The sequence below is a fragment of the Scyliorhinus torazame genome, chromosome 2 (assembly GCF_047496885.1).
Source record: "Scyliorhinus torazame isolate Kashiwa2021f chromosome 2, sScyTor2.1, whole genome shotgun sequence".
Lineage (NCBI taxonomy): Eukaryota > Metazoa > Chordata > Chondrichthyes > Carcharhiniformes > Scyliorhinidae > Scyliorhinus > Scyliorhinus torazame.
In genome coordinates this window covers 262,765,400-262,782,351 of record NC_092708.1, presented here as the reverse complement: position 1 = coordinate 262,782,351, position 16,952 = coordinate 262,765,400, and the positions used below count along the sequence as shown (strand labels likewise).

The window sequence follows — 16,952 nt, the reverse complement described above, 5'->3', positions numbered from 1 at the left end:
GAACAGAAGAGGAATAAATATTTCACATATTACAATAAAGTTTTGCTCCAGGAGCCCAGAGGAAGCCGCTATTCCATTTCAGTCTGTCCCATTGTGAATCAACATTAACCTGAACACAAAATGAATGAGGTAGAAACAAAACTGCTTATGTCCTGTTTACCTTTTTGAATATTTGAAAGGGGCTGTGGCTGGGAAGAGACTGTCACCCACTGGTTTTGGAATGTGTCTTTTCATCCCGAGCAATTCCTCCAGAGCACCTCCGTAACGCAGGACTCTGTAGCCTACAGGCTGTTCCCATGGAAACACACCGCATCTGATGCCATCTGGGAAGGCAGTGGCACAGTGTTATTTTCACTAAACTAGTGATCCAGAAACCAATGGTAATGCTCATGGATCCACCATGGCAGATGATGAAAATTTAATTCAATAAAATAAAACCTAGAATGAAAAGTCTAATGATGGCCATGAAACATTGTGGATTGCCGTAAAACCCCATCTTGTTCATTAATGTCCTTTAAGGTAGGAAATCTGCCATCTTTTCAGATGGCTACATGTGACTCCAGATCCACAGCAATATGATTGACTCTTAAATGGCCAAGCAAGCCGCTCAGTTGAAGGGCAGTCAGGGATGGGCAATAAATGCTGGCCCAGCCAGCAATGCCCACCTCCTATGAATGAAAAAAAAATTAAACTCTGAAAGACTGCCCCTCATGTTGGTCCTCCCGTGCAAAGAATTGTCCACAATAGTGTTGCAGACTGGCATATTCCAAGGTCCAGACTACATGCTAAGGGATGCTCTAAGGCTTGGGGCAACCACCATCAAGACACAATGGGGAAAGATGACTCTTTAAGGCTGTTCAGCAATAGTACACCAAAGGGCTGGAAACTCAGAATATTCCCTTTGGGTTCAATGTTTTACATGTAATCAACACTGCAAATATTAACTGTCCCTGTAAATATAGTGAGTAATATACTGTATCAGAAACTATCAGTTTTGCATTTCAAATAACATCAAGTTTGGTCATATATTGTGCTTTAAGACATTTTACAACTAAAGTACTTTTTGGAATGGAAAGAGAGATAGAAAAGCAAGTTGCAAGGAGGAGACAAAGAGTCTGCAAAGGGTTTTGAAGGTCACCATAGTTCCCGAGGACCATAGGCTGCCCTCTCCTTTTGGGTCACCACACCTCAGGCGAGGGGCAAGGTTGAGAAGGAATATAGATAGGCTAACTGAGTGGGCAAACATTTAGCAGATATAATGTCGGAAAATGTGAGGTTCTCTACTTTGGCAGGAAGAATAGAAAGCAGTATATTATTTAAACGATAGCATTGTGGATAGCACAATTGCTTCACAGCTCCAGTGTCCCAGGTTCGATTCCGGCTTGGGTCACTGTCTGTGCGGAGTCTGCACATCCTCCCCGTGTGTGCGTGGGTTTTCTCCGGGTACTCCGGTTTCCTCCCACAGTCCAAAGATGTGCGGGTTAGGTGAATTGGCCAATGATAAATTGCCCTTAGTGTCCAAAATTGCCCTTAGTGTTGGGTAGGGTTACTGGGTTATGGGGATAGAGTAGAGATGTTGACCTTGGTACAGTGCTCTTTCCAAGAGCCGGTGCAGACTCGATGGGCCGAATGGCCTCCTTCTGCACTGTAAATTCTATGATAATAAAGGGAGAGAGTTTGCAGAATACTGTGATATGGAGAATTCTGGGTGTTCATGTACATGAATCTCAAAAAGTTAGCATGTAGATACAGCAAGTAATTAGGAAGGCAAATGGAACTTTTCCCTTTATTGCAAAGGGGTTGGAGTATAAAAGTAAGAAAGTCTTACTGTAACTGCAGAGGCCACTGGTGAGACAGCACTTTTAGTACTGTGCACGGTTTTAATCTCCTTATTTAAGGGGGAACACAGCATTTGAAGGTGATACAGCGAAGGTTCATTGGACTGATACCTGGGATGAAGGGGTTGTCTTTTAAGGAAAGGTTGAGCAGGTTAGGCTTATACTCGTTGTAGAATGAGAGATCTTATTGAAACATGTAAGATTCTGAGGGGGCTTGATGGGGTAGATGCTGAGAGGACGTTGCACCTTGTGGGGCAATCTAGGACTGATGCACAGTTTAAAAAAGGGGTTTTCCATTTAAGATGGAGATGAGACATTTCTTCTCTCAAAGGATTATTAGCGTTTGGAATTATCTTCCCCAGAAAGCAGTGGAGATTGGGAATTGAATGTATTTAAGGCTACAATCAACAGATTTGTGATCTACATGGGAATCGAGGGTTATGAGGTCAGGCAGGAAAATGGAGTTAAATCTGATCAGCCATGATCTTATTAAATGGCAAAGCAGGCTCGAAGGGTTCTTTTTCCATAGCCTTGCAATTTTCTCTCCTTTCAGGTAATTAACCAATATCCTTTGGTGGTTACACTGAACTGGCTTCTAGCACCCTTTCAGGCAATGCATTCCAGATTATTGTAACTTGTTGCATAATACAAACCTCCCCATCCCTTCTCTGCTTTTGCCAATTACCTTAAATCTGTGACCTCTGATTACTGGCCCTTCTGCCACTGGGGATAGTTTCTCCTTATTTACTCCCTTCAAAACCCATCGATTTTGAAAGTCTGTATTGAACCTCCCTTTGATGTTGCTGCTCTAAGGAGCATGTAACGGAAGTAACCCATCCCTGGTAACATTCTAGTCAATTTTCTTTGCATCTTTGATGCTTTGACATCCTTCCTAAAGTGTGGTGTCTGGAATTGGCCACAATATCTAGCTGAGGCCTTATCGGTACTTTATGAGGGCTTAGCATATCTCCTTGTTTTTGTACTCTGTGTCTCTGTAAACCAAGGATTTCATACCATTTTAATATCCTCCTCAACTTGTGCTGCCACCTTCAAAGATGTGTACTTACACCCCCAGATGCCATTGTCCTTGCACCCCCCAGAAAAGTGACATAGTTTACATTGCTCTGCTCATTCTTTCAGCCGAAATATATCACTTCACAATTTGCTGAATTAAATTCATCCTATTTTGGTGGATTTCACCTGTCTGTCTATGCCCTCCTAAAGTCTACTAGTCCTAGAATCATAGAATCCCTCCAGTGCAGAAGGAGGCCATTCAGCCTATTGAGTCTGCACCAACTTTCCGAAAGAGCACTCCATCCTAGCTCACTCCCCTGGCCTATCCCTGTAACCACTTAAGTGTCCAAAAAGATGTATTGGATAGGTTAAGGGGAAATTTAGAATGGGCAATCCACCTAACCTGCACATCTTTGGACTGTGAGAGGAATCCGGAGCACCCAGAGGAAACCCACACAGACACGAGGAGAACGTGTAAATTCCGTACAGTTACCCAAGGTCTGAATTTACCCGGGTCCCTGGCGCTGTGAGGCAGCAGTGCTAACCACTGTGCCACCGGGCCGCCTATCCCTGCTATCCACTACAGTTTAGAATTTTCTATCATCTGTCAACTGATGGTCTGTATGTTGTATAGAGCATTGGTCCTGATATCAGTACATGTGTACACTGTACGCCTCCCCTGTTCTGAGAGCATTAGTCTCTGCTTTCTGTCTCTTAGCCAATTTCATACCCATGCCAACACAGCCCCTTTAGTCCTATGGACTTCAATTTTACAAATGAAATGTTGTCAATTTTATAAGAAAACACAACTATTGTAGGGAATCCGTCTTGTGCTTGCTGTTGAAATGACAGCAGTCTCACAAGGAATTGTATTGCACGACCGGAGAACGTGACACTTGAGCTAATTGCTTGTACGTCATTCATAATTTATCCCCTTCAAATTAATTATATAATCACCACGAAACCTCAGCCAAGTGCTATACAGTGCAAATTACAACAGTGACTGCACTCAAAGTTAATGCATTGGTAATAAAGCACTTTGCAAGTTCATCAAAATGCCATTCGAGTGCAATTGTTTTTCTTTTTATCACGTACCAAACGCTTTCTCTAGAGACAAGTTTAAGGTGGCATTATATATAGCTGCACTGCTGAGTGTCCCTCACAGTAGGCACAGTCTATGATACATCCTTCACCAAAACATTTGCAGCAAAATGTGGCGTGATATTATTTGTACTACTTACACATTGACACAAGGCAAAGGGACATTTCGAAGGTTAACCGTCTGTACTGTACAGAAGAATAAATTCTGACACTTGAGTGTGAAGTGTATGCTCCATGTATGCCTACAAATCACTCTGATATTGAGCCTCCCCTTTGCAAGCTAATAAAAGGATATAAAAGTGTAAATCCAGATCTGCTGTTTCCTCTGGTGAGGAAATCGCCCATGGAACTGTTTTCTGACCTGTTTTGTTTAATGTCCAAAAATGATCCAGAACTAGGAGCCACAAGCACAAGGGTTAAACTTGCAGATTCTACAAAGATGATATAAAGGTGGAAGATGCCAAAGCTGAATAGGATAAACAACAGAAGGGTGTGAGTATACCTGGGAAGTTAGGAAAGCCAGTGCCAGATTAAATGCAGGGAAATGCAAAGTGCTTCACACTGGGGCAAAGAAATTCAGGAAGAGAACAGAAAGCAAATAACATGCTTGAAAAATGAGATCTGTGGGTCCTGCATGACAAATTGGAAGTTTTTGCAGTAATGCCAAAATAGTGAAGTTATCCTGCCCTATTTTAAATCTTTCATGTGACTGCATTTGGAATACTGTGTATGATTCTGTCACCACTACAGATAGGATATTGCAGCTATTGAAAGCCTACGGAAAAGAGAAAAAGCACAATGATTGATGGGCTGGAGGAATTGGATTGTGCTTGTGCATATTGGCCATATTCCCAGTGGAAGATTTACAAGGTGATACGATGCTGTTTTTAGGATTCTAAAGGGTCAAGATAAATGCAGAGCATGACCAGTTTCATATTGTCTTGAACCAGAGGAAGGATCTTCACTCGAAAAGGGTAAATTTATAACAAATTTGCAGAAACATTTCAGTGAGCTGTTGGCCAATCTGTATAATGAGCTTCTGAGGGAGATGGTGTAAGCAATCAAAAGAGCGGGATTCTTTCAGAAAACGATATTTTGGGACGCAAGTAATTTGAGGCATGACAACGGAATAACAGGTGACTATTGATCTATAGTTTCTAAAGATCTTCTCCACTGGGGTTTTCCTAACCACGTGTCTGGGTCTGATGCAGATCAAATGACAGATTGGTTACTCAGGTCAACGGCTTCATTATCATGTGACTATCAGGATGATTAACAGCGAACGAGATGGACCGTAGTCTTTTTAATCTAGCAATTTCTATGTCCCAAATCCAGAACAAAATCTTAAAATTTTGTCTTAAAATTAGAACAACTCCATTCAGGATGAGATCAGGAAACAACTGTCCATATCAAGGTTGGTAGAAATCTTGAGCACTCTGCAACAAAGGGCTATGGATCTGAAATAATTGAAATTTTCAAGAATTAGATCAGTGTACGGTCATCAAAGAATATGGTCTAACAGGAAGTAAATGGAGATACAATACAGATTCGCCATGTGGCCTGACAAGTGAGTTATCGGAGATGAGATCCAGATTAGCCATGATTTAATTGAATGGGTGAAAAGGTTTGAGGTATGAATGACCTCCTCTTAGTCCTGTGTAGTTTGCAACATCATGTAAGATAAGAAAGTTTATGTTTGTGAAATTTACGTTTGTTAAATTATGTTGGGGACAAATCAATTCTTTTTTGCAGAGTGAAGTAGTGTTGGTAATGCTTTAACACAATGTGTTGCTACTTGAGTGCACTGTATCAGCAGATAGAAAAATCCTCAACAAACACACTGCCCAATTTAAAGTGGACTAAAGGGTCAAATGATGGAACTGACTGTAAGGGTTGAAATTGAGGCGTTTAAGATGATTTGATAGTTCCTCCATGTCCACCACCCTATCTGCTTGGGGAGTCCAGCAAAAGGGCCATAAACTTAAAATTAGACGTCAGTCATTCAAAGGTGTTGTCAGGGAGTGTTTCTTCACGCAGAGGCTAGTGGAAATCTGCAACCCCCGCCCTCCTCTTTCCCTCCCACCTCAATTGAAACTAGGTCCATTCAAAATTTCAAAACTAAAATTGACAAACTTTTGTTGCATGATGTATTAAGGGTTAGAGAACCAGTTTTGGTAGATGGAGTTAAGATACCAAACAGTTGCGATTAATGCAATAGCGGAAAAGGCTCACAGGGCTGAATGGCCCACTTCAATGTTGCTATGTTGACAATGCCATCCACAAAAAGATTCAAATAAAAGTCAGAAAACATTGGAGGATGACATTTTTCTCTCTACTGTTCTGCACTTTCTCTTGGTAGCTCCAGAAATATGGGAATAATTAGATGCCACTTTATAGCTGGGAACATGAAACACAGGGGCAGCAGAGGTGGATCAAAATGCATTAAAACTGCTTCTACTAGTTCTAAAAGCCTTGTGAGGCTCACTATAGATGAACCTCAAGCTGCATTTTGCTCTCATTTCGGTGAAATAGAAGATCCCCCTTAGCCCATTTATTGCAGACCAATTGAGAATTTGGTTTGGTTTCATATATTTGTGATATTGCTCTCAGTCTAGCTACAATTTTCTAGCCTTGCTTATTACTAAATAATCACTAATAAACCACTTTTTGTGCCTTTGGTGACTGGGTGGTTCGGGTGCCCTTGGCCTGCCTAAGGCAAGTTGATACTCTTGTACTCAATATACGAAGACTTTGTAATTGACTCCCATTGCCTATCAGTTAATGGTGTAACTAGTGTGAAGTCTTAGGATTTGTGATTATCCATAACTTTGAGGATATCTTCCAGTATCGAAGGTCCCAAATCCACCTTAAATGAAAACATGGATTCTGATGGACCGAATGAAGACTCGTGCAACATTGTCTCAGTTGGGCATCGTTGGTCTTCAAAGTCTTCATTTTGTTGCTGCTTTTCATCAACTCTCTGACTGTTGCAGAGTAAAACTTGCTGTAGGCTCCCTGGTGGGATGTGCTGGAAGGTGGCTGATTGATCAATTGGTGGTTGATTATCTGGAGCTTCGGTGATGGCAGGCATGGGACTGGCAGTTTCAACAACTGGATCATCAGACTCTTCTAGGTGTAGTCGAGGTGGTTTTGGGGGTGCCCTGCTGTCTGAATCTTTTGATGTACTCAAGGTTGACAGAAGGTCACCCTGGTCCTGGAGGAAAGACATGTCACCGAATGTGTCACTCTCTCCACTCTTGCCAATGTGTGATCTGTGGCGAAAATCTCCAAGTGGGGGGCTGATCATGTCTGCTGACAGGACATCCCGCAGTTTCACCTTCTTGCTCTTTTTTGGAGAACCAGTTTTGAGGAAGATGGGTGTTTTGATAGACATTTTCTGATTATACTACAGCTTTTCCTTGCAGGCTTCACAGGTTTAATTAATGTAGAAAGGGCTTTGAAAAGATGGAGTAGCCTGACGGAGTGGCGTTTTGGCTTCTGGTGGATCAATCCTGTGTAAATGAAAAGAGAATTCTTAAATACATGATTTGTTATGACAAGGCTAATGGTGAATGAGTAAATTCAAGATGAATTGAACTCGAGCATGTGCCTGACACTGTAGATTTCTGTCTGAAGGTGCTAACTCCTTGCTGGGCCATATGGGGTTCCCTGGCACACAGCCCACTTCCCAACCCAAGTGGTCACTCATTATGTATGGGCCTTAAACATGGAAGAGACCATAACCAAACCCAATGCTGAAAGCAAAGATGTGCTTTTAAGTGAGAGTCAAGGATAGAATCAGGAGCAGAAACCCTCGGCTGGATTCTCCATTTGGGAGACTATGTGCTGAGGCCCAAAAAAACGGCACAAAAGCTGCACTGATCCTCCGTCTGGTGGAGGGCTAGCAGGCATGCAGCATAGAGCCCACGGCTTTAGCTCCAGACACGGCCGGAGAATTGCCGCACAGCGGCAGCCTGCAGCGGTCGCACCGTGCAACATGGCACCGGCCGCGCGCTCATGCGGCCTGTCAAAAACTGACCCCCTTTGGCCAGGCTCGCCACCCCCGCACCAGTGCCCCAGCCAAAGCACCGTCTGCCCGTGAATCGCTTCACCCACGACTGGGGGCGCTGGACTCAGTCCGCAGCCGCCACACTTGGTTTCCAAACAAAAGGCACACACACCCCACGCCATCGGGAACTCAGCCCATCAGGGGTAGAGCATCGGGGGAGAGCCTCAGATGACGTCCTGATGGCGTTTTGGAGGGGGCAGAGCATCGCAAAAGCGGCACCGTCCCCCCTGATTTCGGCGCCAACGGGGATTATCCGGCCGATCGCTGAACGCGATTTTGGTGTCGGGAGACCGGAGAATCCCGCCCCCTGTGTCTGACTTAATTTCCTCATCGTTGGTTGTTGTAACATGCCTCCAATTGCTGAGACCAGCACAAATCTGGCCTCCGACTGCTGAGTTTTCCAGTCAATATGTATCAGTCGCACATCTGGCACTGACTTGCCAATTGCGTTTCATGGGTGTAATTGGGACGACAGTTCATTATTCTCTTTCTCCTTGTCCTCCCCACTCTTTAATTAATGTTAATTTCAAATGATGCTTGTCTATGATTGAGATATAAAACATTCACTTGGCTTTAATACCGAACGTAACTCTTATTGGCTCATTCCAGTCCCAAATCTGTGGTATTTTTAGTGACGTGCACCACTAAACGTTTCAGCTGGAATGAGAGAGGACTATAAGTAGCTCTCCATACTGATGATCTGTGTTTCCAGGTAAAATTATGTGAGATCAAAGGCTGCTTTGGTTCATTAAATTAAAATGTTAATTTGTCCATGAAACCAGAATTATATTCCAGGACAGGAAAATGAACTCTGCGGGCGCGATGCTCCAAAATGGAGACTAAGTGTTCGCACTGTCGTGAACGCCGTCGATTCAAGCCGCTCCAGCCTCCCTTCCCGGCACCAAATGGGCGCCGCGCCAACCCGCGCATGCGTGCGGGACTTCTTCAGCACGCCAGCCCCAATGCAACATGGCGTGAGGGTTCAGGGGCCGGCCGCACAACAAAGTAGGCCCGGCGGGGGGGGGGGGGGGAAAGAGGCCGGCCCGCCGATCGGTGGGCCCCGATCGCGGACCAGACCCCATCGGAGGCCCCCCTCATCCCCCACAGGCCGCCCCCCTGACCCTTTGCGCAGAGTTCCCACCAGCAGCGACCAGGGGTGAACGGCGCCGGCAGGACTCTGCCGTTTCCACGCGACCGCTTGGCCCATCCGGGCCGGAGAATCGGCGGCCCGGCTGCAGACAGCGGCCCACGACCGGCACCGCGACAAATGCGCTGGCGCAAATGGCGCCGATTCTCCGCACCTCAGAGAATCGCGCGCAGGTGTCGGGGTGGCACGGTTGTGGCGATTCTCCAGCCCGGCGCGGGGTTCGGAGAATCGCGCCCTGCAGCTATGCTGAGAATAGAAACGCTCTGAGAGTGAGATACAGGGATGAATTTTATCAAAGTTCAAATGTTCTATATATCTTGCAGGACAGAAGGAGGCCATTTGGCCCATCATGCCTGAAACCGATTCTTTTTGATAGAGTTATCCAATTTGCAGGCTCATTCTTCATAACCTTGAAAGGGGAATGGGATAAGTCCTGAAGGACAACATTTACAAAATTACTGAGAACCTGGTCCCACCATCTTTCAAGCAATATATTCCAGATTATCATGACTCTTGGCAAAAGGACCAAAGGCAAATCTGTCTCCTCGTGTTGTGGAGCCTCCTGTGACTGGAAGCAATATTTCCTCACTTCACCAAACTGGTTCATGGTTTTTTTCAACACATCTATAAAATTTTCCCTTGACCTTCTCTGCTCTAATGAAATGAAATGAAAATCGCTTATTGTCACAAGTAGGCTTCAATGAAGCTACTGTGAAAAGCCCCTAGTCGCCACATTCCGGCACCTGTTCGGGGAGGCTGGAACGGGAATTGAACCGTGCTGCTGGCCTGCCTTGGTCTGCTTTAAAAGCCAGCTATTTAGCCCTGTACTACCAGCCCAGCTCCTAAGGTGAACAACCTCAGATTTTCTTGTCTCCTCATGTAACTGGCACTATTCTAACAAATTTCTTCTCTAACCTCTCTAAAGCCTCACTCTACAGGCTGTTGTACTTGACTTTGAGCTGAGCTTTTAACACAATATCTACTCTCTTTCCTCCCCCATGTAAAGACCTGTAAAGACTTAATTACCTGCAAAGACTCGCATTCGAAGTATAATCTTGCATCATTGAATTTGTCTATACATGTGTTTGTGGAACCCACCTCTTCATTCACCCGATGAAGTAGCTGCGCTCTGAAAGCTAGTGATTCGAAACAAACCTGTTGGACTTCAACCTGGTGTTGCAAGACTTCTTACAATCTCTTCCGAGCCAGTCTTCCACCTTCCACTCTCCATAAACTTCAGCTGATCCAAACCGATGATGTTGCATCCTAGCCACACAGACACCCATCATCCACCTAACATCCTCCTCCCTGACGTACATAGACTTGCAGTGCCTCCTTATTACTTTCTCATCCTCATTTTCATGCCTCTCTATGACCTCACCCCGCCCCATCTCTATTACCTCTTCCAACTCTACCCTCTTGAACATCCCACAATCTATTTGTCCCATAGTCTGCAGCCGTGCTTCCAGCCATCTAGGCCCCACATTCTAGAATTCCCTCTCTAAACCTCTCGGCTTCCATCTCTGCTTTTTAAGACCCTCCTTAAAAACATGCCTGTTTGGCCACACTTATAGCCTTGCCTTCAAAGGTTTCCTTGTTTTGTCAGCTTTTTTTTTGCCTGGTTAATCTTCTGAGAAGTGCCTTGACAAATTTTCCCTAACTTAGAAGAGGCATTGAAGTGCAAGTGGTTGTCACTGCTGAATGTCTTCCTGCACTTCAAAAGCAATTCATTGATTGTGAAGCTCTTTGGCACTTCATGAAAATGCCAGAAGTGCTATATAAATGCAGATCTCTTTCTTACACTTTTAATCTATTAGCGAGGTTTAGAGAGAATGTACTCAGTTTTCATCATTGCTTTCTGATCCCAGAGATTAAATTTTAAGGTTTTTGGTGGCTCCCTGATATCTTTATAACATGTATAGTACTTTCATTGTGTTTGGGTTTGTATGCATTTTTGTCACTGCAATAACATTGCAACAACTTCGATTTGGAAAGAACCAGTAGCTGGTAACTAGGAAATTCAAGTCCACTATTTAGCTTAATTTTGCTCCAAAAAATAATTTATATCGTGGAGTAGCTGCAATAAAAAGAACTGAATGCTGGGAATCTAAAATGAAGGTACAAAATGAACACAAGATCATTCAGTATGGGAGAAGCCTTGAAATGGAAGGTCTCATATAAACTCAGTTCCTCCTTTCTGATGCAGCCTTACCTGCAAATAAATGTCTGCTATTTTCTGCAGTGTCATGTAGATAGTCTTAATCATGGACGACTATTTATTTCAGACAAATGCGTTTGCATGTGGCTAATATTAATGAGGTTGTCGTGTGCAGTGTGTGCTTGAGAAACTGTGTTGCCTTTTATCATTATCACGGCATATTTGACATGTGTCACCAGATGTAGGAAGTCAGGCAGCTGCTAATCTCAGGACATGACTTGGCTCGTTGGTTCAGTGTGTTGTCACTTTGGATGGACTGTCCCTGGAGTGATGTTACAATGGAGCAACTAGAAATGGTCCTTAGACGTCAGGGTGGGGAGGAATATGTGACTCATCCTCCATGGTCTGTGCTTACTGGCAGCTTGCACCTTCAGACATAGCTGGTATCTTTTACACAATTCATTCAGACGTGCAAGTCAACCAGTGGAGCTCATGATTTCAGTCTAGGTGATGACGATGTTGAACTACATCAACTGTAATGCACAAAAACAGGCCATTTGGTTCAACCCATTCATGATCCAAACAAGGCTCCTCCCACCTCTTCATCTCACCCTAACATTACCTTCTGATATTTTCTCCCTCAGTTAACTAGCTCCCATTAAATCCATCAACCAGATAAACAGAGAAAGCCAGTAACACCAGCTGAGCTACAGCGTGCACTGATCCAGGGTAGAATGATGCACTGAATGATATTCAGGCTCTGATACCATTGCTACTTGCCAGCAGATCCCGATATTTCCATCACAAGATCTGTGTCCGTGGGAATGGCTAGATCTGATCAGACCAGGGCTGTGAATTTTGAATATCAGTATTTAACCTCTTACATTTTTCTATTGTTTGGGCTCATATCCAGATAATTGATTGCAATTGAGGTCACTGAGAATTCCTCCAGCCCATCCCAGCAGATGCCTGAGGCAAAAGGTGACTTTCAACACTGCAAGGAATAAAGAAGGGCCAAGCAAACTAAACCTATTTTGACGTTCCCAGACTGTGAAACCTTTTCAATATAACACTGAACACATCAATACTGCAACAACACTGTCTTTCACGGAAATAAATACTACCCCACCCCCACACACTGGCACTGCAGTATATCTGTCACATTAAAGGACAACAATATTTTAAAAATACAAACTTTCCAATGCCATGGGCCATATTGTGCCAACATTTTCTAACGACTAGAAAATTTCCAACAATTCAAACAACAAAAATAGCCACACTAACGAACCTGCAAAATCAATAAATCCAGAGCGCTCACTTCAGGCACCCAACTAGCTGATGGGGGTACTGACTACTTACAAAATAGCAGATGCTCAAGCTGTGAGTCTGCACTGAGGCTGGTGCTGACACCTCAAATTGAAGCTGTGCAGTGCTGGTGCTGCAGTGCGTGCTTTTTTGCTACTCCGCTGTTTGGGAACCGTCATCTATCCTGAACAGTCATGAGGTCAGAGAAAAGCTGCCTCAGGAAATCCAATCTGTCCCTCTGCTCCTCTCTCCGGAACACCAAGTGATGTGAGAGAGGTACGAGTTTGTGAGCTTTCCATTTGAAGTGACTCCATATGGGGTCTATTGGGCGAGGGTAGCTGTGTCTTTTTTTATATTTTTGTCTTTTGCCCCTGATCCTCCCACTACCCCTGCACAAAGCCTGGGGAAGCTCACTGCTAGGCATTTGACCACACCCTTTTGAGACTTGTACAAATGAGTGAAGTTATTTGTGGCCAAGCCTTGCTTTTTTTTTAACCCTCCCTTTCTATTGTGAACTTCTGACCTTAGGTGAGCACGCCCAACATCAACCCGTTTGGGATTCAGTGGCCTCGGGGATTGCCGTCACATTCTCCAGTCTCCACTCAGTAGATAGTGGGGCTTCTAAGCAATGCTTGTTTCTCTGCTTTTTACAACCTGGCAGGCCCTGTCTACTAATACATGATATATCTAATCCTATACTGTGATGAGTACTGATATGTGTAAATGTGCTGAAGTCATTCCCATTTGTCGAAAGGAGATTAGAGCAGGTAGTTGCAACTCTAGAAATGAAATATCAGACCCTTTATACCCCACCATCCTCCATCCATCACCCACAGGTTTTAAATACACAAGAAATGGTGCAAGATTTACACACACAATGATGAAGCATAACTGAAACATCTGGAAGGAAGGCAGGAAGAATAAAAGTTAGATAGAGGCCTGGGTATTGCACCCAAAAAGGACTGTAATTTGGGCACAAACCAGTTATGTGGCATAAAAGAATTACATGTAAGTTTGGGCCTAAATGAGTTCACAGTTAACCACATACACCCAGGTCTCTTCAATTTTTTGCTTCCATTTATCAAACCCTTTGTCCGCAGCAAAACTGGTTACGCCTCGATTTTCAAACACAAGTGTATGCAATTTCACTTGTTCGGGAGGAGGTCTCTCAAAGCTGTTACTGGGTTTTCAGGTGCAGCAGGAATGAGTAATTTTTCTGATCTTTTAATTGCAAGTTTTGAGCATTGTTTAAATGTTTATTGTCACTGAGACCTCTATGTTTTCTGTTTTATAAATGTTTTTATGGAAAAGTGTAAATCACATTAAAATTTGAAGAGCTTCAGGATTGTAGGTTCCTATGCTGTGTCTGAGGTATGTGAATGGTAACTAAATGAATCTGAAATGTAAATTTTCGTACTCTAAGAAGAGCAATAAATGGTCTGAGTTTGGTGTTTTCTTCAGCCCTGATTATTTTTGCTGATTTCTCCCCATTTTGAGTTTTGAGTATATTCTGATGAATTTGGGAGGGTACTTGGATTATCCTGACGACAACAAAGTGAGTGCAAAATTGGGTGCATTTGTGGATCTAATGTCAGGGTTGCTCTCCAGGAAGAAACATAAGGCCGAGTAAAGTTCCTACTACATTGTTCCATCAAACATTCTCAGGGCAGGTACAGCAAGGGCTAGATACAGAGGAAAGCTAATCTCCCATCGAGCAGTCCCAGATCATAAGTTAAATATAGAGTAAAGTTCTTTCTACACTGTCTTGTCATAATGTGCTTAGTTATAGCATAAAGTATCCACCCTCCCTTCAAGCAATCCCTAAATCAGATACAGTATAGCTAGATCAGAATAAAGCTTTACTTTATCCCGACTTGTCACAAGCACAGCCCCAGAAGGGTGCGTGCTACTGCACCAGTTTTTTCCATTTCCCAAACCATCCAATTGGTGCTACTTTAATTACCCGCAACTACTACATAGCCAACTGGCGCAACGTAATGCACATCGTATCCTCACATGGACTACACAAATGAGACTTTCATCCAGTCAGTCTAGGATTGATTGATCCAGGAACCATAAGTGAAAGATCAGTGACTAACACACACCACCACTGCAGTTCCTCATATAATACATATTTTGTAGTCAAAATGCATCTTAATAAAACCAGTTGGTGCATGCCAAAGTGCTATTTTAAAGTGCCATGCACTGACTGTTTCTGTAAGATGTGCTGTGTGATTCAATAAGGTTCATTGACTGTATGATTCAATAACATGAGCAAACATGAGTACCGGGGCAGCACGGTAGCCTTGTGGATAGCACAATTGCTTCACAGCTCCAGGGTCCCAGGTTCGATTCTGGCTTGGGTAACTGTCTGTGCGGAGTTTGCACATCCTCCCCGTGTGTGCGTGGGTTTCCTCCGGGTGCTCCGGTTTCCTCCCACAGTCCAAAGATGTGCTGGTTAGGTGGATTGGCCATGATAAATTGCCCTTAGTGTCCAAAATTGCCCTTGGTGTTGGGTGGGGTTACTGGGTTATGGGGATAGGGTGGCGGTGTTGACCTTGGGTAGGGTGCTCTTTCCAAGAGCCGGTGCAGACTCGATGGGCCGAATGGCCTCCTTCTGTACTGTAAATTCTATGATAACTGTGTAACAAAGTTGTTTTCCTAGCCACTAATTCCCTATCCACTGTCTCAGGCTCAACCAGACTATTCACAACCTTGGCATTGTCTTTGATAACCTCAGTTTCTGACCTCATATTCTCTCTGTCATCCAACTCTTCCTTATTTCAGTCCATTAATTACTGAAAATCTTAACACAACTGTACCAAGGACTACCATTGTCCATCTTTTATAAACTTCAGCTCATCCAATGTCCTGCTGCCCTTATCCTATGCTACTCACCCATAAATCCTGTGTTTGTTAACCTCAATATAACGTGTGAATATGAAGACAAAAGTCTGGTTATTGAATATTGTACAACAACCTTGTGAAACTGATAGAGATGTAGAGCATGAGACAGATGGTGTCTTTGCTTAGCTGTTGCCAGCTCCTTTATCCAAAGTAATGGGACCATATTCTGTTATTTATGAAATCAAATAAATGAGAGAAAATGAAGAAACAGAAGAGCAGAGACCAAGAAAACAAGTGCGGTTTAGTCAATTTTATTTATGTGTCAATATATATATATATATATATATATATATCACCACTTAGATGGTGTAATTGTTTGTTCTTGAGATGTGAGTATGCTGGTAGATGTTGACCCAGTGCTACTGCTGAATTACATTACATATCCAAGTCAACATGGTTTGTATCTCGGAGGTGTTGATATTCCAATAACTGGTTAGCACCAGTAATTATTTTCACCCTCTTGTCCTTGTATGTGGTAGAGGTCGCAGAGAGGGAGTTGCTGTTAAAGTAATCTTTGAGTTTCTGCACTGTAGCTTGTAGGTTGTGCATACTCCAGCCACAGAGCACAGTGAGCGAAGGGGAATAGATATCAAGTACAGGAGCTGTGCCTCAGTTGGTGACATACTCTATCCGCTCTTGAGTCAGCAGATTGTGCGTTCAAATTCCACTCCAGGGACTCTGGTAAAAAGCTGGGTTGGCACACCAATGCAGTACTGATGAAGTGCTGGACTGTCGGGGAAGTGGGGAAGCTGCCTTTCGGACAAGACATTAGTCCAAAGTGGATGGAACAGATACTAATGGCATTATTTCAAAGAGGGGGGGGAGTTATACCCGGTATTCTGGCCAATATTTATCCTTCAATTGGCATTACAAAAAACGACTACAGGCAGTCCTCCCACCTACGCCATCTTTGGTTCCTTAAAACCATGTTGTAAGTCGAAACATTGTAAATTGGAACTGATTTTACCAGAGGAACAATGGTATGAATGGGGGATTAGTCCCTGAACCACTATTGGTACCAGAATCATCATGGGGTGCCCGGCGGTGATAAATGTTCTCAATTCTTGCCTTGTCAAGTCGCTGGCAACAGTTAGTGCCTGCACATCTTGGCTCAAGTTACTTGGTTAGTGTGGGGGATGTAGTGAAGCCATTGATCACTGTCAGTTGCCAATTTAACTGTGAACATATGAGTTTGAGCGCTTATTAAATACAATGTAAGTGTAAAAATGTATTAAAATTGCAACAGTTGTGCCAAAGAAACTTAACAGAATAAAACACTCATTTCCTACCTAATAACAACGGTTCGACCTGTCCAGTCATACAGATGGGCAGCACTATCGCATGCATTGCAAAGTCGAAACCGAGATCGAAAAGTTAAAATGGGGTGTCAATTTATAAAGATTGTAAGAGCCA

The 16,952-nt window shown here is 43.5% G+C and overlaps 2 protein-coding genes across 7 annotated transcripts in view; one reads left to right on the top strand and one right to left on the bottom strand.

Moving 5' to 3' along the window:
- Positions 1-16,952, top strand: part of dnajc17 (DnaJ (Hsp40) homolog, subfamily C, member 17) — a 214,711-nt gene that overhangs the window by 137,757 nt on the left and 60,002 nt on the right. The gene's annotated exons all lie outside the window — the stretch shown is intronic.
- Positions 6,087-16,952, bottom strand: part of LOC140398134 (cdc42 effector protein 2-like) — a 31,096-nt gene continuing 20,230 nt past the window's right edge. For both annotated transcript variants that reach the window (XM_072486438.1, XM_072486429.1), the window contains exon 2: positions 6,087-7,465. In XM_072486438.1, coding sequence (XP_072342539.1) covers positions 6,757-7,347 — 591 coding nt within the window. In that variant the 5' untranslated portion in view covers positions 7,348-7,465 and the 3' untranslated portion in view covers positions 6,087-6,756. The remainder of the gene's footprint in view (positions 7,466-16,952) is intronic.